General features: G+C 38.3%; 1 protein-coding gene across 1 annotated transcript in view; it reads left to right on the top strand.

Moving 5' to 3' along the window:
- Positions 1-1,714: 1,714 nt before the first annotated feature.
- Sdhc (succinate dehydrogenase complex subunit C) overlaps positions 1,715-21,465 on the top strand; it is a 43,452-nt gene continuing 23,701 nt past the window's right edge. Inside the window, exons 1-4 of the mRNA XM_077791010.1 lie at positions 1,715-1,797; positions 10,570-10,626; positions 12,236-12,337; positions 21,146-21,207. Coding sequence (XP_077647136.1) covers positions 1,778-1,797; positions 10,570-10,626; positions 12,236-12,337; positions 21,146-21,207 — 241 coding nt within the window. The 5' untranslated portion in view covers positions 1,715-1,777. The remainder of the gene's footprint in view (positions 1,798-10,569; positions 10,627-12,235; positions 12,338-21,145; positions 21,208-21,465) is intronic.

Raw genomic sequence — 21,465 nt, 5'->3', positions numbered from 1 at the left:
GTAAAATCATCATCAACAAATGTTGCAATTCTTACCTCTCCCAGCTATAAACAATCACTTTCTTCCTATCTAGTCACCACTTTTAGTTATACCTGTTTTTTGTGTTGACTACTTTCTTTGTTGTATTTCTTCAGGGATCTTGCTAAGGTTATAAATTTGTTGAGGACAATGTATGTCTGTGTCTTTGAATCCCCTGTAGTAGTTTTCAGAGACTGTGGCAGAAACTCAACAGCTCCTATGTGTTAAATAAAATTTCTTAAAAAGCTAAGTAAAGCTAGCCCAGTGGTTCAAAACCAGTCTCAGCAAATTAGTGAAGATCTAAGCAACTTAGCAAGACTCTGTCTCAAAATAAAAAATAAAAAGGGTTGGGGATGTGGCTCAGCAATTAAATGCTTCTCGGTTCAATCCCCAGTACAAAAAACAAACAAACAAACAAACAACACACAAACAAAAAGAAAAAATAAACCCAAAAACAAAAAACCCCAAACAACAACAACAGGCTAAGTGCAAGAGGTCTTCATTTATTTGCTAATGTGATACTCCTGAAGGCCAAAGGAGTATCAATGACTGGAAGTTCAATAGAAGAACAACTTTGTAATGATTAAGCTGTTTACTACCACAGGATGAGTTCGAGCAGTCTAGAAGATCAGCTGTTAGGGATGCTTCAGAAGCGATTTTTGCACTTGGTAGAAGGTTGGATTATAGTGTCTTTAAGGTCCCTTCCAATCCTAAAAAATCTATAATAATGCTTTTTTATTTTTTTTTTGTCTAACATTATAGAAATGCAAAATAGCATTTGGTTCAGAAATAAATGAATTTGTGCTATTTAAATCCTGAAAGTAAAAATTCGGGAGTGCTAAATATAAATGAGATCTGAATATTAATGTGACTTGAACATATTTTATTGTAGAATAGGAGTTCCTCTGGGCTGTGACCTCCACTCCGCCTGTTTCCCTTTCCCTGCAAAAGGGCCAAGAACTTTTGCATTGTTTTATTCCTTTCTCATTTGATTTTTTTTCTCTCTCCAGTCGTGAGTTCTCTGAAATTGATCACCACGCTTGGGTTCCTCAAAACTGTTTATATGCAGTATGTACAAATCAAAGCAGGTTCTCCCCCATATCTCAGGTTCTTCTGATGGTGGGTGTTGCCCACATAGCACTGAAACAAGGAACAAGGGAGCGTTGTCTTTGGCTGGTGGGCGCCTAGCTCAGGCAGCAGCTCAAGCCTAGGAATCCTGAGGCCTGATTAGACGTTCCCCATTCTTGGGTTCCTCATCTTGTTGAGGTGACTGCAAGGTCCTCTCGTGGGCCCATCTCAGACTCCCCTGAGTGGGTCTCAACCTGTGTATCTATCTAACCAAAACATATTAGAATCAGAAGAAGCCCAAAGTATCTTTTTCCCCATTGTCTCAGCCAACCAACTCTGATATTTTTAGGCTGGCCAGGGAGGGAGGTGGAGTCAAATTCAGACTCAGTGAAGACTGTGGGCAATTTTTACTGATTGGAAAGGGGATTAAAAAAAAATGAACGCGTACGCGGGTGGCAGATTCTAAACCCAGCGGAATCTCTGCTGCAGTCCTGGCAAAAACCGTTAGGAAGAGGGGAAGAACAAACCATTTCCGAACGTCTGCCACCAAAAGCGCAGAACCTAGAGCAGCGTCGCGGAGCCTTTTAAAGAACTCGGTGTCATCACGTGACGACTCTTCCCGGGCTTCACCCCCCCCCCCAGCTCAGACGCCCCGCCGCTTGCGTCACTTCCGTCCAGACCGGAACCCAAGATGGCTGTGCTCTTGTTGAGGTGACTTTAGCGCGGGGGTTGGGAGTCGGTGTCCGCGACCCTTGGGAGACCAGAACGGATCCTTAACGTTTGGCTGACAGCGCTTTACCCTGTGCCTGGGCTGGGAAATGACCCGTGGGTGTGGAGGCCACCGCTCCGGGATCCTAGAGACACCCCCCTCCCCCAGCCGCTTGGGTGCAGCTCGGTAGGGCTTTGAGGTCACTTAACTAAGTACCGAGGAGTGGCGCGGTTCTTGCCCTTTCTACTTTCTCCTGCTTTAGTACTTCTCCCCCAGATTACTCTCGTGACCCCACCCAGAGCCGAGACCCGAAAATATTCTAACTCAGCTGACCCTGAGTTTTACAATTTCGAGATCTTATTTAGGGATTGGGCTTCGGGGCGGAGGGAGAGATCTCGGTGTTCTTACTTTTGCTTCTAACTTCTGCAGACACCAGCGGTTGCTGGCAATGGGTGACTCTGTCCAGGTTCCCGACAGGCCCCTAGCAGAGGATGGAAGAAGCCTGGACCGCGATTAGCAATAATAACAACGAGAGGTCCTCTGCTGCACCCTAGGGAGTTCGTTTTTAGTTTATCTTTCTACTTGGGGTTAAAGGGCGATGATCCCAGCTTTTCTCTAAAAGGTCAATTCACTATCGGTAGTAATAGCCTAGATTTTCTTCCATTTAGAACTCTCCACTGTTTAGGTCTCATTTTCTACTCCCAAGCCTTTCAAGTCCTTAGCCTCTAACGCCTGTGGATATTCCTGGTACAAATCCCAGTATAATTTTGTGCCAGCCCTATTTTTGGAAACTATTTGTTATGGAAAGTTAGCTTAAATGCTGTTGAGATTTCAATTCCCGATTTCTCCAAATGTCTTCTCATTTCTCTTTCCACTTCAGTCAGGCAATATAAAAATAGGGGATTTTGTTTAGTTTTTCTCTGTGACGAAATTATTCCTCTTGGGAGTTGAGATCAGTTATTTAATCCTTCATTTTCTCTTTGCCTTTTATCTTCATATGTATCTTTTCTCTCAGATATGCCGAGGCCAGTCTTGCTGGAGCTCCTTCCTTTTTTCCAGTTGACTTGATCATAATTGAATGACATTGGATTTTGATATCATATTTTAGTAGATGTTAGGAGCTTTTGGAGGAGTTAACATTTAGCTTGAAATGATCGTATTTGTTCTAAACAGTTCATTTGATGAGCTTCAGGATTAGTGATTAGAAGCTGAGGGTCATTACAGTCACCCCTTATTATCCTTGGGTTTTGTCTCCATGGGTTCAAATACTTGAAAAACAAATTCCAGAAAGTTACAAGAAGTTATTTGAATTTGCTGCCTGCCAAGCATTATGCTGAGTCCACATAAATGAAGTAGTGTTTAGGCATACTGCGTTAGCCTCCCACTATTTCATAGATCCTCAGTCTCTCCTCTCTGCAGAATTTACTATTTCAGAGTTAATTGCTACACTTTCTGTTTACATACTGTGCAGTCTTCAACTATGATTGTTGTACCTGGACTGCACTATGTATTTTTTTTCTTTGTGGTTCCTTAAATAATACAATGTAACAACTATTCACACAGCATTCACATTATATTGGCCATTCTGAATATCTAGAGATGATTAAAGTATATAGGAATAGCTGTATTTGTTGGCTAATGCCTGTAATCCCAGGAACTCAGGAGGCTCGGGCAGAAGGATCACTAATTCCAGGCCAGCCTCAGCAATTTAGTGAGATTTTATCTGAAAAAGAGGGGGGAGTGGGCATTGCTGGGGATGTAACTCAGTTGTAAAGCACCCCAGCATTCAATCCCCAGTACCAAAAGATTTAAAAAAATAAATAAATAAGGTGAATGTACATAGGATATATGCAGTCACCACATGATTTTATAGAAGGGATATAGGCATCCAAGGGTTTTGGTATCTGCTGAGGGTCCTGCAGCTAATCCCCTGTAAGCCATATTCATTAAAGTGTATCCAGACAGTGTCATTTTATGTTGTGTAGCACTGTTCTGTCCATACTAGGATTCAATGCCAAGAAATACACTTCTTTTTCATTAGTGGTAACCTTAAGCTCTTATGGAAGGGCACTTTTCTATTTCTCACAAGGGCTTTTATTTATTTATTGGATGGAGAAATAGTGAATTAAAACTGTTTTTCCCCATAGAAGATTCCATCCTAATACCAATTCTCTAGAGGAATTTGATACTGTTTATAGTATGCTGATTTTAATCTCAAAGGAAGGTATCTTTTAAGAAATTGTAAGAGTTGCTTTTCACTTATTTTAGACAAGTCAGGTTCCTTAGTTCTATGATTGTAGTTTCTTCATTTGTGAGTTGAAAATAGTAATAACTTGAGCCCACTTAGGAGAAATAATAAATTTCACAAAATGTGTATTTTCACTTGATGAATAAAAATTGTGTATATTTATGGTGTACAATTTGATGTTCTAAAATATGTATACATTGTGCTAAATATAGCTAGTCAACATATGTAGTACCCATGTACTTGTGTGTATGTGTATGTGTGTAATACTTGAAATCTACTCTAAGGAGTTTGGGGCGGAGGGTGGGGGGTACCAGGGACTGGACCCAGAGGCGTTTAACCACGGAGCCACATCCCTAGACCTTTTTATATTTTATTTAGAGACAGGGTCTCGCTGAGTTACTGAAGTTCAATCTAATCTCAAAATCCTCCTGCCTCAGCTTCCTGAGTTGCTGGGATTACAGTTGTATGCCACCGTGCTGGCTCTAAGCAATTTTTTTTTTTTTCCTTTTTCTGGTACCTGGGATTAAACTCAGGGGTGCCCTACCACTAAGTTACATCCCCAGCCCTTTTTAAAAAAATTTATTTGCAGACAGGGCCTCAGTAACTTGCCAGAGCTGGTCTTGAACTGATCCTCCTGCTTCAGCCCCTTGAGTAGCTGGGTGTGCCACCATGCCCAGCTGCAGTTTTCAAGTGTGTAATACATTGTTATTAACTATAAATCACCACTGTAAACACTGAACAATATAGACATGTATAAAGGTATTCTGTAGTACTTCCATTAATATGTACAATTTTTTATGTATCAGTTAAAGTTTATACATTTTTTAAATTTAAATCGAAAATCACCATGTTTTCAAGAAAGCTCTAGAGCTTATTTGTATGTAAGTAAAATTTTCTATCCATTACCACCATTTCCCTAAACTCTTCCCTTCTCCCTCTTAAATAATTTTATTTCTTTGTACTGAGGATTGAACCCAGGGATGCTTTACTACTGTGCTACATCTCCAGTCTTTTTTATTTTTACTCTATTTTTTGGTATCAGGATTGAACCCAAGGTTGCTTAACCACTGAGCCACATCCCCAGTCCTTTTTTATGTTTATTTTGAGGCGGGATCTCTAAGTCCTTAGGGTCTTAGAGACCCTATGGTTTCACTAAATTGCTGAGGTTGATCTTGAATTTAGGTTCCAGTTCCTCCTGCCTGGGTTGCTGGGATTACAGATGTGCTCCACTGTACTGGATTCAGTCCTTTTTATTTTTTATTTTGAGAGCCTCCTGCCTCAGTCTTTTAAGTTGTTGGGATTATATCAGTGCACTCCCACTCTTGGCTCCAGTTAAAAATTTTTGATGCTTGGCTAATTAAAAATTATTAGTTACCTGTAATCCCAGTGGCTCAGGAGACGGAGGAAGGAGGATCGAAAGTGCAAAGCCAACCTCATCAAAAGTGAGGCACTAAACAACTCAGTGAGACCCTGTCTCTAAATAAAATATGAAAATAGGGCTGGGGATGTGGTTCAGTGGTTGAGTGCCCCTGATTTCAATCCCCAGTTTCCCCTCCAAAAAAGAATATTATATTTCATAGCCTTTGAATAGTGCTTCATATTTTGTAACAGTCCAGGGACCAGCCAGAGCTGTTCACAGCTGAGTAACACGAATTCCATTAACACTCAGTCAAGGAATGACTTTCCAAGGCCAAGAAGGAGATAGATAGAGACAGCTGGGCTTCCATGTAATAATGTTTATGCCACTTAAGCACAGTCACTGTGATTCAACTGTCTGGCCAATATATGTAGCACAGTGGTAGGGTGCTTGCCTAGCATGTGTGAGGCCCTTGGTGTGATCCCCAGCACTAGGGGAAAAAGAAAAAAATTAGTTTTAGTTCTCAGTTATTGTAGGTGCTATCAATGTCAGGAATTTCAGCCCTTGTGGAGCTCAAAGTCTAGAAGGAGAGATAAATAGATGAATCATTAAACAACATAGCAAATGATGATAGAAACATGTATGAGAGCCTGGCGGATAGAGCAAGCCTGAAGAAGTGACTTGATCTTGCCATCTAGGAGTTGGATTTTGATGGATGAGTTTAAGAGGCTGTAAGGAGGGCTGGGGATGTGGCTCAAGTAGTAGCGCGCTTGCCTAGCATGCGTGAGGCACTGGGTTCGATCCTCAGCACCACATAAAAATAAAATAAAGATATTGTCCACCTAAAGCTAAAAAATAAATATTAAGAAAAAAAGAGGCTTTAAGGAGTTCCAATTAGAAGAGCATGAGCAAAGACTTGTAGTCATAAGGAGGCTTGTTCTGTCTGGGCATAATGTAATGTTCAGTGTGTCAGAAGTATAGGGGACTGATGGGAATTTGTGAGAGGGTAGGTCTGGAGAGTTTGCCCACACTTTGACTCTTATATAGCAATGCAAGTAGTGGATGTAAGAATGAGAGTAACTTTATTTTTCAGTACATTCATGTTGGTGAAGTTGAATTATAGGGAAGAGACTGTTGCTAGGTAGGTCAGTTCAGAAGCTCCTGTTACAGTTCTGGGGAGAAATATTTAAAGAAGATATGGACTAAAGTAATGGACTGGAATGAAGTTTTCTAAATAGTAATGGTAGAATTGGATGATGCCATGCATATATATAGGTGGTGACAGAAAAGGAGAAGTCAAAGATGACTTATGTTATAGCTTGGGAGTTAGTGTCAGATGCACACCTATGACCCCAGTGATTCCCGAAGCTGGGCTGAGGCAGGAGGATTGCAAGTTGGAGGCCAGCCTCAGCAACTTAGCACAACCCTGTCTCAAAAGAGACCTGGGGATATAGCTCAGTAGTAAAAATGCCCTGGGTTCAATCACTCTTACCAAAAAAATAAATTGTTCATTTAATTTAAGATTATATGTATCTATTTTATTATTGCAAATGCAGATGTTTATAAGACCTTTTCAATGCCATCAAATCAAAGAAACTCATTATATTGCAGTCATGTCTTGTTTTGAATTAAAAATAGTCTTCAGTTTGATCACAGACATGGCTTTGAATAACCTTTTTTTTTTTTCCAAATGAGTGTTTTTATCATCACTGAATGTTTTGAAGAAAATGTGTTAAGAATTCTAAAGACCAATGAAGTTCTTGGGGAGACCAATGAACTGATCTCTTACACATAAGTGGTGTATTATAGTCCAGAGAATGCTTTCCTGTATGTTTTCTTCCTTTCTTCTTCTTCTTTTTTTTTTTTTTTTTTTTTTTTGATTTTCTTTTGCATTGGGATTGACCCCGTGGGCATTTAACCACTGAGAAACATCCCCAGTTTTTTTAAAAAAATGTTATTTATTTATTTATTTATGGTGATGGGAATTGAACCCATGGCCTTGTGCATGCAAGGCAAGTACTCTACCAACTGAGCTGTATCCACAGCTCCCCCCCCCTTTTTTTAAAAATTATTTTTAAATTTTGAGACAGGGTCTTGCTAAGTTGCTGAGACTATCTTTGAACTTGTGTGCCTCCTGCCTCAGCCTCCCTCAAATTCCCAGTGTTCAGCCCAGCCCAGTTGGGAGATTATAGGCATGTTCATGGCTCTTGTACATTTTCTTATGTAATTCTCCCAACAATCAATAAGGGTAGATATTATCAATCCCATTTTATAAATTAAAAGGTTGAAGTTTAGTGACTTACTCAAGTTACACAACTCAAGTTACAGATCTAAGACTATCATTTTTACTTTGCAGTGTTCTTTTTCTAGTACTGTTGTTGCCCCAATCCAGAGAAGAGTTTCAAAAATTATTTGACTTTTATAATTCCAGTGACTGGGGAAGCTGAGGCAGGAGGATTGAAAATTAAAGACCAGTCTCAACAATTTAGTGAGACCCTTAGCAACTTAGCAAGAGCCTGTCTGAATATAAAAAATAAAAGTACTGGGGAATTAGTTTAGTGGAAAAGCTGTTCAATCCCTGGTATCAAAAAACAATAGCAAAAACAACAAACCAACAATGATCCAATTAATGATTACATTTTTTGTATAGTGTGTTTAGAAAGGGACAATGCTTAGTAGAAATTATAGGTTCTGACTTAAAGATAATATGAAGTTTTGTTACTTTCTAGTGCTAATATTTTAAGCACCATTCATGGGTGGAGAAAGAAAGTCTTTTCAAAGTTCCTGGTTTCACATGAAACACAAGGATAGATATCTACTTTTGTCATATTTTAAATAAGGTTATGAAGTTTGTGCAACTCAATCTGTAAGGCCCTTGTGGAAATCTTGCATTGATATTTGTCTGGGAAACAATAGCACTAGACAGAGCACGCCATAGATTCCAACCCACATCTGCAAACTCTTACTGGGTAGCTGGCTGACTAGGCCTAGCCTGGTGTGAGGAATGCATGCCCTGCAACTTCATAGACAATTCAATTGATTTAAAGAGATTTGTTCCCACTTCTTTCTGGGAGCATTGGGTACACAATGTCTGTATTCACCTCTTGCCTCCAAAGCAGGGAAGAGGGAAGAACCAAAGAAGGAAGTATTGGTTGGATTTTTCCCTTCAAGTAGTGGGCCCTTTAAGTGTACTGTTATAAAACATAGACCTTGAAATGTTTGTGGATCTAGTGTCAGTGGCATGAGGAACATCATGAGCTCTATTAATCCCCGTAGTGTCTTGCATGTAGTAGATGCATAATAAACTTCTTTCCCCTTTTTTGAAGGGGATATTAAAAAATTGAGACGGTCTTGCTAAGTTGCCTATGGGCTCACTGAGTTGCTGAGGCTGACCTTGAACTTGCAATCCTCTTGCCTTAGCCTCCCAATTGCTGGGACTATAGGCTTGTGCCACCAAACCTGGCACACAATAACTTTTGAAGAGCACCATATTTTTAATTTTTACTTCTAGAACTTAATTCATCGTGATCACTTTCTGAAATACTTTTGTACAGATTTGATGTATTGATGTGACTAAAAGGTATAATAGTTTTTGTGTTTTTTATAATGCTTTGTAAACTTTGGGTCACATTTTTCTTTTCTTTTTTTTTAAAGAGAGAGTGAGAGAGGAGAGAGAGAGAGAGAGAGAATTTTTAATATTTATTTTTTAGTTCTCGGCGGACACAACATCTTTGTTGGTATGTGGTGCTGAGGATCGAACCCGGGCCGCACGCATGCCAGGAGAGCGCACTACCACTTGAGCCACATCCCCAGCCCCCACATTTTTCTTATATAAAATGTCTGGTCACATGTTAGTTTTTGACTTAAAAATCAGTTCTGGCACTAAAGTACATACTTCAAAAATAGCAACTTTTTAGTTAGGGAATTTACATGTCCTTTTAAAGTGGGAGTGGTAAAATTTTACCTTTTTGTGGTAGTGGTAAAATTTTATTTTTGTGTTCCCATATTTTTTGCACTATTATATGAGAGGCTTTTTTTTTTTTTTTTTTTTAAATGACTTTTTGACTTGAAGTTCATCCAGGTTGTCTGGAACTTTGTATTAATTCCTGAAATGACCTAGCTTACTATTAGGACCCTCATTCTGTGAATCCCTTCTTCAAATTTTAGTTCATTCATTTGCAACATATCTCCACTATAGCTAAACTGTGTGCTTGATGTTGCCTGTGGCTTACTGTTCTGTTCTGTTTTGTACTGCCCTTTATGTTTTTTAAATTTATTTTTTAGTTACAGGTGGACACAATACCTTTATTTTTATGTGGTAGCTGAGGATCAAACCTAGTGCCTCTCCCATGCTAGGCAAGCACACTACCTCTGAGCAGCCACAACCCTAGCCCCTGCCCTTTATGTTTTTAATCCCTGTCTTTTAAGTGTTGCCTCCAATGGGACCTATCTTTAAAAAAATCACTTTCTGTATTCTGTTGAATATTATCAACTCTAATTGTTATTATTTTTTGCATTATTGGGGATTAAACCGGGAGGCACTCTACCACTGAGCCACATCCTCAGTCCTTTTATTTCTTATTTTGAGACAGTCTTGATAAACTGCTGAGCCTGGCCTGGAACTGGGAATCCTCCTATCTCAGCCTTTTAAGTCACTGGGATTACTTGTGTGCGCCATCACAGCTGGTCCAGCTCTGATTATTCTTTTACCTTATATTTTGTTATTTGTCTGGGAAACAGTAGCACTGACAGAGCACGCCATAGATTCCAACCTACATCTGCAAAATAGTCATTCCTAGTCTGTTGGTGTTAATTGCCTTTTTTTCTTCTTCTGTTTTAAATTCTTATTTTGAAAAAGTTAAATTTTATTTTGCATTTATAGGTAATAATTCTAATCATTCTTAAGTTACTAAGAATTTGTAGTATTTCAACTAGAAAATAGGGACACTGATAATGACTTTGTTTTCATCTTATTTTTTGGTGCTGGGGATGGGAACCCAGAGTCCTCTGCCTGCTAAGTATGCTGTACTGCTGAGTTGCATCCTCGGCCTTCATCTTATTTTTATTCTAGCCATCTTCCCCCAAGTCTAATATAGTACAAAAATGGGATGCTGATATATTAAAATTGACCTTTAAATATGTATGATTCTTGATTCTCTTATCTTGCAGACATGTTGGCCGTCATTGCCTCCGAGCTCACCTAAGTCCTCAGCTCTATGTCAGAAAGTAAGTCTCCAAGTCTGTGGAGATTATTATTATTATTTTCTTTGTTATGATACTTCTTTTTTTAAAATTCTGAGACAAGGTATTCCAAGTTGCCGAGGTGCTGAGACTGGCCTTGAACTTGAATCCTCTTGCCTCAGCCTCCTGAGTCTCTAGGATTACAGGAGTGCACCACTATAGATGGCCAGTCTTATTGCTATTTTTTTTTTTTTTTGTACTGGGGATCAAACCCAGGGGCACTCAGTCACTGAGTGACATCCCCAGCCTTGTTTTTGTATTTTATTTTGAGACAGGGTCTCCTTAAGTTGCTTAGGGCCTCATTAAGTTGCTGAGGCTGGCTTTGAACCTGCAGTCTTCCTTCCTCAGCCTCTCAAGCCACTGGGATTACAGGCGTGTGCCCCCATGCCTGGTGAGAGCTTTATTGAAATTTTTAACTTCACTGATTTGCTCCAACTTTTTTTTTTTTAATTTTAATTTGTGCTCCAACTTCTTGATTCCTTCACTGATATTTAATTCTCCTTTTTCTACTTTGTATTTTTTCCTTAATAATATTTTTTTGTAATTTTTAATTTTAGGCAATTTCACATCTTAATTAGTTGTAAAATATTTTCCCCCTGCTAAACAGTCATTCCTAGTCTTTTGGTGTTAATTGCCTTTTTTTTCCTTCTTTTTTAAATTCTTATTTTGAAAAAAAATTTTATACTTTCAGAAAAGTTATAAAGTAGTATGATGAAATTCAATACAACTTTTATCCAGATTTATCAATTGTTAACATTTTGCTGTTTGTTTATTCATTCTATTTTAGGTTGTATCATATGAAACAGTTATTTTTATAGGTCAAAAGTAGTTGAATAGTTGTCAATTTATTGTGCTTCAGCCTAATATATATTTATTATTTTCACAGAATTCTTTTAGAGTAAGTTGTGAACAGCATGATATTTTACCTGTAACTGTTTCTTCTGAGAACAAGAAATTACCTTACATAACACAGCATAGTTATACAAGCATAATTATCAAATTTAGGAAATTTAATGTTGATGAATGCTTATCTAATGCACAGTTGATTTTCAGATTTTCTATTTTTTCCAAATAACGTACTTTATGAAATCCAGTATCTCATTTTCTACCCAAGATCTAACTAGACTCACGTGTACTTAGTTGTCATATTTCTTTAATATTTTAAAATCTGAAACTGTGTCTTAGTCTTTATCTTTTATGGCTGAATTCTTGAAGACTACAGTACAGTTATTTTGTAGTGTTAGCTGAGTTTTCGTGATTGTTTCCTAGCCCCAAGGTTATTAACTGAAGCAAACTTGGCATAAAAATAATACTATTGGAGGAACATGTTTTCCTAAGTTGTTGGGTTTGTCTTTGTCAAGCTCACCTTACTTTTTTTTTAAAATTTTTGTTATATAAAATATGAAACTGCCAGCACCAGGAGTCTCAGGAGGCTGAGGCAGGAAGATTGCAAGTTCAAGGTCAGCCTGGCCTGGGGATGTAGCTCAGTGGTAGAGTACCTAGGGCTTAGTCCTCAGTGTCACCAAAAAACAAACAAATGAAATTAAACCAAGCTTACTTTTAATCCATTTTTAATCTTCTGGTTTTATTTTAGTGCTATTCCGATGGGAACCACAGCCAAAGAAGAGATGGAGCGGTTCTGGAATAAGAACACAAGTTCAAACCGTCCTGTATCTCCCCATATTACTATCTACAGGTAAAGTCTCTGGAGCCAGAGAATCTAGAGGTGATGGGTAAAAGTTCTGGAGGTTGTCCTTAGCCTCCCTGATATTCTCTGCAATTGGAGGGAAATATTTGCTCAGATGGAAAGTAGCTGTGTAGATGAGATACCCTTCACAGTAGAGGGAAATAACTTATCAGGCCTTTTTAAATTTGGACATGATTTAAGTCTATCGTCTAGCCTTAATCTATCTTGCAATACTACTATTTAGGAAATTCTAATGTGTCCCAATACAGTTTCCACTAATTAAAATGTTTTGAGTCTGTTGAGGTGGTGCATACTTGTAAATCTCATCTACTCAGGATGCTAAGGCAGGACACTCTGAAGTTTGAGGTTAGTCTGGGCTACTTAGGGAGACCCTGTCTCAAAATTAAAAACATAAAAAGGACTGGGAATTTAGTTCTGTGGTAGAGTGCTTATCTAGCCTGTGGGAGGTCTCTGGGTTCAATCCCCAGTACAAAGCTTTTAAAAAAATGTTGAGATAATTTCAAATATACATACAAGTTGCAGAAATAATTATACAGAGTTCCCATATACCTTTATGCAGATTCCCAGATTGTTGACATATCTGAATGAGTTAAGAACAGGTTTTTCTTTTCTTTACTCTTTCTTTCTTTTTTATCATACTGGGTTCCTTTTACATGGTAGGTAAGTGATCTACCTTTGAGTTCCCTCTCCAGCCCTTTTAAAACTTAGTGACTAAAAATAACAGAATTTCATAGTCTTAACAGTTCTGTAGTATAGAAGTGTGACATAGATTTCAAATGAAGGTGTTAGCAAGGGCTGCGTTCTTTTCCATTGGCTCTAGGTAAAAATCCATTACTTTACCAATTCTAGCTTCTGGATGCTATCCACATTCCTTGGCTTGTGGCCTTGTTTTTCCACCTTCAAAGCAAGCAACAGCAGATTTGTTCTCACTTTATATCATTCTAATCTATTTTGCCTCTCCCTTCTACTTTTAAGGACGCTAATAATTACATTTGAACTGATCTGCCTATCCCAGTCCCCCCGAGATTGTTTGTCCCATGGGCAGAATACATTCACCCCATCCCATTGGCCCCAAAAGTTTTAACCCATTATAGCATTGACTCCAAGTTTTAAAATTTCATCTAAATATCAAAATTAGATATGGGTGAGACTCTGAGTATAATACTTCCTGAGGTGCATTTAATTGTCTTCTGTAAAACTCAAGACACAATCTACTTAGAATGGGGAGTGTGGCTCAGTGGTAGAGCATGTCCTTAACATGAGCAAAGCCCTGGGTTTAATTCCCAGAACTGCAAAAGGAAAAAAAAAATCATATTTGTACTGAGCATGTACGTATTTTTTTCTTGTCATTATTCCTTAATCAATGCCGTATTAACTATTTATACATTGTAATGCCGTATTAACAACTATTTATATATTGTAAATGCTCTTGTACTATAGCATATGGTTTTAAAGGCCAGAACTCTAACACAGGTCTACTTATGCTAAAATCAAGACGCTATAAAGGCTGTTTTTCCTTCTGGAGGCTATAAGAAAGAATCTATTTCCTTTTTCAGTTTTTGAAGGCTGCCCAAATTCCTTGCCATGTGGCTTCCTTCCTCCATCTTTGGTGCCAGCAGTGGGGGGTCTAGTTTTCCCATCTTACCATGTTGACTTGGCTTCCATCATCTCAATTATCTATCTTTCTGTTGCCAGTCTCTTCCATTTTTGAAGACCTTGTGGTTGTATTGGGTCCATTTGCCTAATCCGAATGGACTCTGATCTTAAAGTTAGGAACCTTAATTTTATCCCCTAATTCTCCTTTTCCCATATAAGGTAACATAGCTTCTAGAGATGTCATAGATATCTTCAATGAGTTTATTATTCTGCTTACCAGAACCCCTTAATATTGTGTATGTGTTTTATCAGAGACACTCTCCACAGTACAACCATCGTAATCAGAAAATTTAACACTAATCCAGCTCTGCCATCTGAACTTAAGGTCTGGTCAGATTTTGCCAGTTGTCTCAGTAATGTCCATTGTAGGTCCAAGATAGAACACAGAATTTTATGTTGTATTTAGTTGTCATCTCTTTAATTTCTTTCAGTATGGAACAGTTTTCATCTTTTCTTATTTTTATGACCTTGGCATTTTTAGGATGTTCCTCCAATTTGGCTTTGTCTCATGTACTTTTGATTTATATATTGTTGGCAGGCTCCTGAGTTGATGCTGTGTTCTTCTCAATATATTATTTCAGGAGGTACATGATGATGATTTAATCCATTATTGGTGATATGAGGCTTTTTTTGGTGGGGGGAGCAGTTACTGGGATTGAACTCAGGGGCACTTGACCACTAAGCCACATCTCCAGCCATTTTTTGTTTTTTATTTAGGAACAGAGTCTCACCAAGTTGCTTAGCACCTCACCATTGCCAAGGCTGGCTTTGTACTCTCGATCCTACTGTCTCGGCCTCCCGAGCCATTGGGATTACAGGCATGCACCACTGTGCCCAGCTGATATGAGCTTTTATCACTGGTTAAGATATGTTTACTGGATTTTTTCATGTAAAGTTGGCATATTTAATAATTAATAATATTTTGTGGGAAGATACTTTGAAACTCTAAATATTCTGTTTTTCATCAGACATTTACCCAACAACATCTGTGGATAATATTTTACTTAATCAGGTTATTACTCTGATGGTTGCCAAACTGTGATTTTTCTAATTCCATGTCCCATCTAGATTTATTTATTTCTATAGAGTAAAGTTTGCCTTCTTTATCAGTATGGAGTCAGGGATTCTTATTTTGCTGAGAGGGTTGTACTCTGTTAGTTTCATTTTATTTTGATGTTCAGATGGTGCCAGACTTGACAAATGGACCCCCCCCCTCCTTTTTTTTTTTTTGGTACTAGAGATAGAACTCAGGAACATTTTACCACTGAACTACATCCCCCAGTCCTTTTTTTATTATTTTGAGATAGTGCCTCCCTAAGTTACTGAGTCTGGCCTTGAACTTGTAATCCTCTTGCCTTAACCTCTCAAGTTGTAGGTACATCAGGTATGTACCAACCACAATTGGCTCAGTGGGTATTGATGGCTTCTGTGAAATGAGTATTTGGTTGTTAGATGTGCTTGGTACTACCAGTATGTCATTGTTTCTAGGCCCTCTCAGTGGACAGAGCTAAGATAAATATGGACCCAATCATACCCCACTGTGTATATGTGACTATATATACAGTGTATATAGCTGGTGCCTCCTAAGATAAGTCCCTGTTGATCTGCTTTTTTTTTTTTTTTTTTTTTTTTTAAGCCAACCCAGCAACATCTTGAGCTCTGCTACCCTCTACTTGGTTTCCTGCCAGTGAGGCTGGCCATTTTTTAACCACCTCCACAAATACCACAGCCCTTCAGTTTTTTCCCCAACCCAAATTCCAGGAATAATTCTGATGGCAGGAATTAGACATTTTACTAAAATAAAAGTAGGCTAATAAGTGATCTTAGTTATTTTTTGAGGGCACAGGGGCATTAAAGATTGAACCCTGAGTTACATTCCCAGTCCTTTTTAAAAAAATTTTTTGTTTTATTTTATTTTGAGACAGGTCTCACTAAATTGCTAAGGGCCTCACTAAATTGCTGAGACTGGCCTCAAACCTGTAATCATTCTGCTTCAGCCTCCAAGCCACTGTAATCCCTGGCTAGTGATCTCAATTCTTAATATCTCATGGTGAAACTTTTAATTTTTTATTTATTTATTTTTTTAGTTGTAATGAACACAATACCTTTGTTTTATTTATTTATTTTTATGTGGTGCTGAGGATCAGACCCAGTGCCTCAGATGTGCTAGGCAAGTGCTCTACCACTGAGCTATAACCCCAGTCCCTGGTGAAACTTTTTTTTTCCCAAAGATAAATGTTTGTTTTTTTTTGTTTTTTTTTTTTTTTTGGTGGGGAGGGAGGATTGTAATTATGGAGAACTTCCCAAGTTATTCTCAATTTATATTAAAAGCCTTGATCTTTTTTTACAAGTCACACACACACACACACACACACACACACACACACACACAAAAATGGTAGTAGGCTGCTGAGGTAAGCCTACAACTATTTTGTTTGCTCTTCCAGTAATGGAACTTCATACACACTTGTGAGATACAAAAAGGAAACATCAAGGAATATGGGCCTGTTTCAAGGGTGACATGTCAGAGAAATGTATCTGTGATATTTGAAATCATACTTTTATTGGTAACTTCTGGAGTGTTTTGGAAGAGAGATTGTTGAGCATCTTTTCATGTATATCTTCCTTGGAGAAATGCTTTTTCTTTACTTTCTTTTTTTTTGAATCAGGAATTGAACCCAGAGGTGCTTAGCCTCTGAGCCATATCCCCAGCCCTTTTAAAAAAAAAATTAAAAATTAAAAAAAAAATTTATTATCCCCAGCATTTTTAAAATGTTTTATTTTGAGACAGTGTCTCACTAAATTGCTGAGGCTGGCTTTGATTTTGTGATCTTCCTGTGTCAGCCTTCTGAGTTGCTGGAATTGCAAGCATTTGCCACCATGTCTGGCTCTCATTTTTTTGTGTGTGTGTGGTACTGGCAGTTAAACTCAGGGGTACATAACCACTGAGCTACATCTCTTGCCCTTTTATTTTTTTTTAATTTTGAAACAGTGCCTTCCTAAATGCCCAGGCTGGCCTGGAACTTGTGATTCTCCTGCCTCAGCTTCTGGAGCTGCTGGGATTGTAGTTGTGTGTTACCATGTCTTTTTACTTTCTTGAAGGTATTGTTTGTAGCACAATTGTTAGATCACTTGCTGAAATTCATATATTCTTATGTTTCTAGTTGCCTACAATTGTATTAACAAAGTCAAAAAACAGAAAAGTAGACTTTTTTTTTTTAATGATTCCCAGTATGTTTGATACTCTTTTAGGAGTTGGAAATGGATAAAATAATAAACTTCAAAAAGGATCTCAGGCTTGGCCCTGTGGTGAGTGCCTATAACCCTTGTTACTTGGGAGACTGAGGCAGAAGAATGGTAAATTCGCCAGCCTGGGCAAATTAGTGAGACCCTGTCTCAAAATAATAAGGACTGGGAATGTAGTTTTGTGATAGAGTTCAGTCCCCAGTGCTGGAGAAAAAAAAAGAAAGAAAGAAAAGAAAAAAGAAAAACCTCAGTATTTCCTGAAAAAAATTTTTTTTTTCTAAGTGAAATCATACTGATTTCTACTTTTTGTAAGTGAATTAAAATAGTCTTGGTTTTCTGTACTAGCCTCTTAATGACTGAACAGGGAGTAGTGGTAGTGATTATCTTTATTCTATGATGTTTGGAATCTCAACTGGAAAACACAGTCTAAGGGTTAAACTAATCTCAAGTTCTGTTTGCTTACATGTCTTAGGTTGATCCTGGCTATTGGGAGTGGCCCTTATTTTCTCCACATGGGCTGTTTCCCATAATTTTTAAATTTTGAATTCTTGTTGTTTTATTTTGTGGTGCTGGGCATCGAACCCAGGGCCATGTGCATGCTAGGCAAGCACTCTCCCACTGAGCTACATTCTTGGTACCAATTCTTTTTTTTTTTTTTTTTTTTTTTTTAAGAGAGAGTGGGAGAGAGAGAGAGAGAGAATTTTTTAATATTTATTTTTTAATTCTCGGCGGACACAACATCTTTGTTTGTATGTAGTGCTGAGGATCGAACCCCGGCCGCACGCATGCCAGGCGAGCGCACTGCCACTTGAGCCACATCCCCAGCCCGGTACCAATTCTTTTCTTTTCTTTTTTTTTTTTTTTTTGATATACCCATAAACTCTTTGCATTGACTACTTTGGGCTTCCTCATAGCATGAGGAAGGGAAATTTGGAAGTCATGCATGTTTATTTCTTCTGTGTTCTGTTTCTTGAAGCAATTAGTCATGAAGTTCTGCCTGGATTTAAAGGAAGGGACTAAATACTTGGTAAAGAATGACAAGATTCTGGAAGAGCATGTGGTACAAGAAGTAATGTTGTGGTTAATTTTGGCAAGTAGAATGTCCTTTACCCACTCAGTACTAGGCTAACTGGGTTATTATGGTTTAATGACTTTTGAAAATTAGGGTAGCCGGGCATGTTGGTTCATGCCCTGGAGGACTGCAAGTTCAAGTCCAGCTTCAGCAAATTGGCAAGACCCTGTCTCAAAAAATTTTTAAAAATGGACTAAGGATAAGCCCCTGGGTTCAATTCCTGCTACTAAAGAAATAAAATTATGGTAACATTTGCCAGGTGAGGTGGTGCATTCCTGTAATCCCAGTGGCTCAGAAGGCTGAGGTGGGAGGATTGTGATTTCAAAGCTAGCCTCAGCAAAAAATGAGTTGCTAAGCAATTCACTGAGGCCCTGTGTCTAAATAAGATACAAAATAGGGCTGGGGATATGGCTTAGTTGTTGAATGCTCCTGAGCTCAATTCCTAGTACAAAAAAAAAAAAAAAAAAAAAAAAAATTAGGGTAACATTTGAATTTTTCTCTCTTTTAGTGATGGGAGTTAATTTATGTGGGCTAGGAGCCCCCATAACTGCATTTGGAATGCTAAGTAATGCCTCAAAATTTCCTTACCTCTTGGGTTTCAGGCCTTTCAAATAAATATTTGTTCTTTTTTAGACTGATAGTCTTTCTCTTTGACAAAATATTTAAGCAATCTGTTTCACAATTTTGTCATCAAAAATTCCCTGTTCTAGTTAGGGGGCTTTCTGTCCCTGAATGCAATTTTAAAAGCCCCTTTTTGCTGTCCTTAATGTCTTTTACAAGCTGCAGCTCTCCTGATTGTTCTTGCCAAATTATGCCATTGTTCTGTTTGTCCTTGGTTATGTGGCTCTTCTTCCATCTTTTATATTTATCCCATTAAATCTGAGTTAATCAGAATGGTCTCTAGTGAGTTTTTTTGGTTTCTCTGAATATTACTCTTTTCTTAACTGTGAACTTTTTTTTTTTTGGTACCAAGGATGGAACCCAGGGACCACATTCCCCATCCCTTTTTAATAGTTTATTTATAGACAGGGTCTTGCTGAGTTGCCATGGGTTTCACTAAGATGCTGAGGCTGACTTTAAACTCACAATCCTCCTGCCTCTGCCTCCTGAGCCCCTGGGATTACAGATGTGCACCACCACACCAGGCTTAATTGTGAACATTTTTATTTTGTAGGTAGAGGATTGAATCGAGGTCCTTGCACATGCTAGGCAAGCACTCTATCATTGAAATCTATCCCCAGTCCTAGAATTTCTTTTTGAGATCTTTTCAAACTTCAGTAATTTCTCTTTAGGGTATTAAATATGTGGTCTGATTTTGGTCAGTATTCCCTTTCTAAGCTGATTTTCCAAATGAGCATTAACTTTCTCCAAGACTGCTATTCCTTCTATTTTACCAATCAGTTCCCTCTTGAGAATGAGAACAGGTCTAGAATAACCATGTTGATTGTTCCTCTATGGAAATGCTTTGGCAAAATGGCGGTTTATGATTTAAAAAGGAATTTGTGTGGGGGGGAGTGGATTCTGGGGATTGAGTCCAGAGTCACTGAACTACATCCCCAGCTCTTTTTATTTTATTTTGAGGCAGAGTCTAGCTAAATTTTCCAAGCTGGCCTGGAACTTATGATCCTCCTGCCTCAGCCTCCCAAGGTGTGTGCCATCCTGCCCAACTTGATTTCATGACCAAGTGTTTTAGAACTGCTATGGTAAGAAATATATACTAAGCTGGGCATGTGGCACATGCCTCTAATTCCAGTGACTTTGAAGGATGAGGTGGCAGGATCACAATTTGGAGGCTAGCTTCAGCAATTTAGGGAGACCCTGTCTAAAAATAAAAAAAGGACTGGGGATGTAACCTAGTGTTAAAGTACAGGGGAAGGGAAAGGAAGAGAAGGGAATAGGACTAAATCCAGCAAAATTATTTATTAGGGAATAAATGGTATGTTCAATATAATAAGGGAGAGTTCAAGAATGATCATATATTTTGTGAAACTGGGTAAGTAAAACTCACTTAGATTTTCCACTACAGTGTTAAAACTGGAGAAACAGAAGGACCCAGGTGGTTATGTTCCAATGATTACTTCCTCCAATTGTGCCAACTTTTATTGGTGACAATATAGTGATCTCTGTTTCTCCTTGTGAAAGAAGTTATAATTGTTTTCTCCTCTCAGCTCTAACAGTGATGAAGTCTGATAAAAGGAGGGACAAAACTGTGAAATATGATGTATTAAGAACTATGTAATGTTTTGAATGACCAACAATAAAAAAAAATAAATTAAAAAAAAAAAAAAGGAGGGACACTTCTTAAATAAATGTCTGTTTTTTTATATTTCATTTTTCAATTTTGCAGTATTGGGGAATGAACCCAGGGCTTCATGCATGCTAGGAAGGCATCCTAACACTGAGCTACACCCCAGCCTAGTTTTCAAAATAAAAAGTGAAAGCAAGGAATTTGAAAACTGTTTTTTTTTTTTTTTTTTTTTTTTTAAAATAGTGCCTATTTCAGCTTGGTGCAGTGGTGCACACCTGTAATCCCAGCAACTCTGGAGGCTGAAATAGGAGGATCTCGAATTCAAAGCCAGCCTCAGCAAAAGCAAAGCTCTGAGTAACTCAGTGAGACCCTGTCTCTAAATAAAATACAAAATAGTGCTGGTGATGTGGCTCAGTGGTCAAGTGTCCCTGGGTTCACTCCCTGGTACCAAAAAATAAAATAAAATAAATAATGCCTATTTCAGAATTAGTGTATGTTTTCATTGCCAAGATGGACACTCTGCTATGGGGTCAATTTTTCCGTTTTTAAATTGTCTTTATGTGTTTCTTTGTAGCTGGTCTCTTCCTATGGCAATGTCCATTTGCCACCGTGGTACTGGTGTGGCCTTAAGTGGAGGTATGTATGTGCATTTTTATACACGCATACACACACACACACTTCTTTGAAGAACTGCTATTTCTATGACTCTTGTCACTCACCGTCTTATGCAACTCAGAGATTGATGAGTCTTTTTTTTTTTTTTTTTTTTGATACCGGGGATTGAACCCAGGGGCACTTAGCCACTGAGCCATATCCCCAGCCCTTTTTATTTTTTATTTTGAGACAAGATCTCTCCAAGTTGCTTAGGGCCTCACTAAGTTGCTGAAGCTGGTT

Source organism: Urocitellus parryii, chromosome 11 (genome assembly GCF_045843805.1).
Source record: "Urocitellus parryii isolate mUroPar1 chromosome 11, mUroPar1.hap1, whole genome shotgun sequence".
Taxonomy (NCBI): domain Eukaryota; kingdom Metazoa; phylum Chordata; class Mammalia; order Rodentia; family Sciuridae; genus Urocitellus; species Urocitellus parryii.
This window is presented reverse-complemented; position numbering and strand designations above follow the sequence as displayed.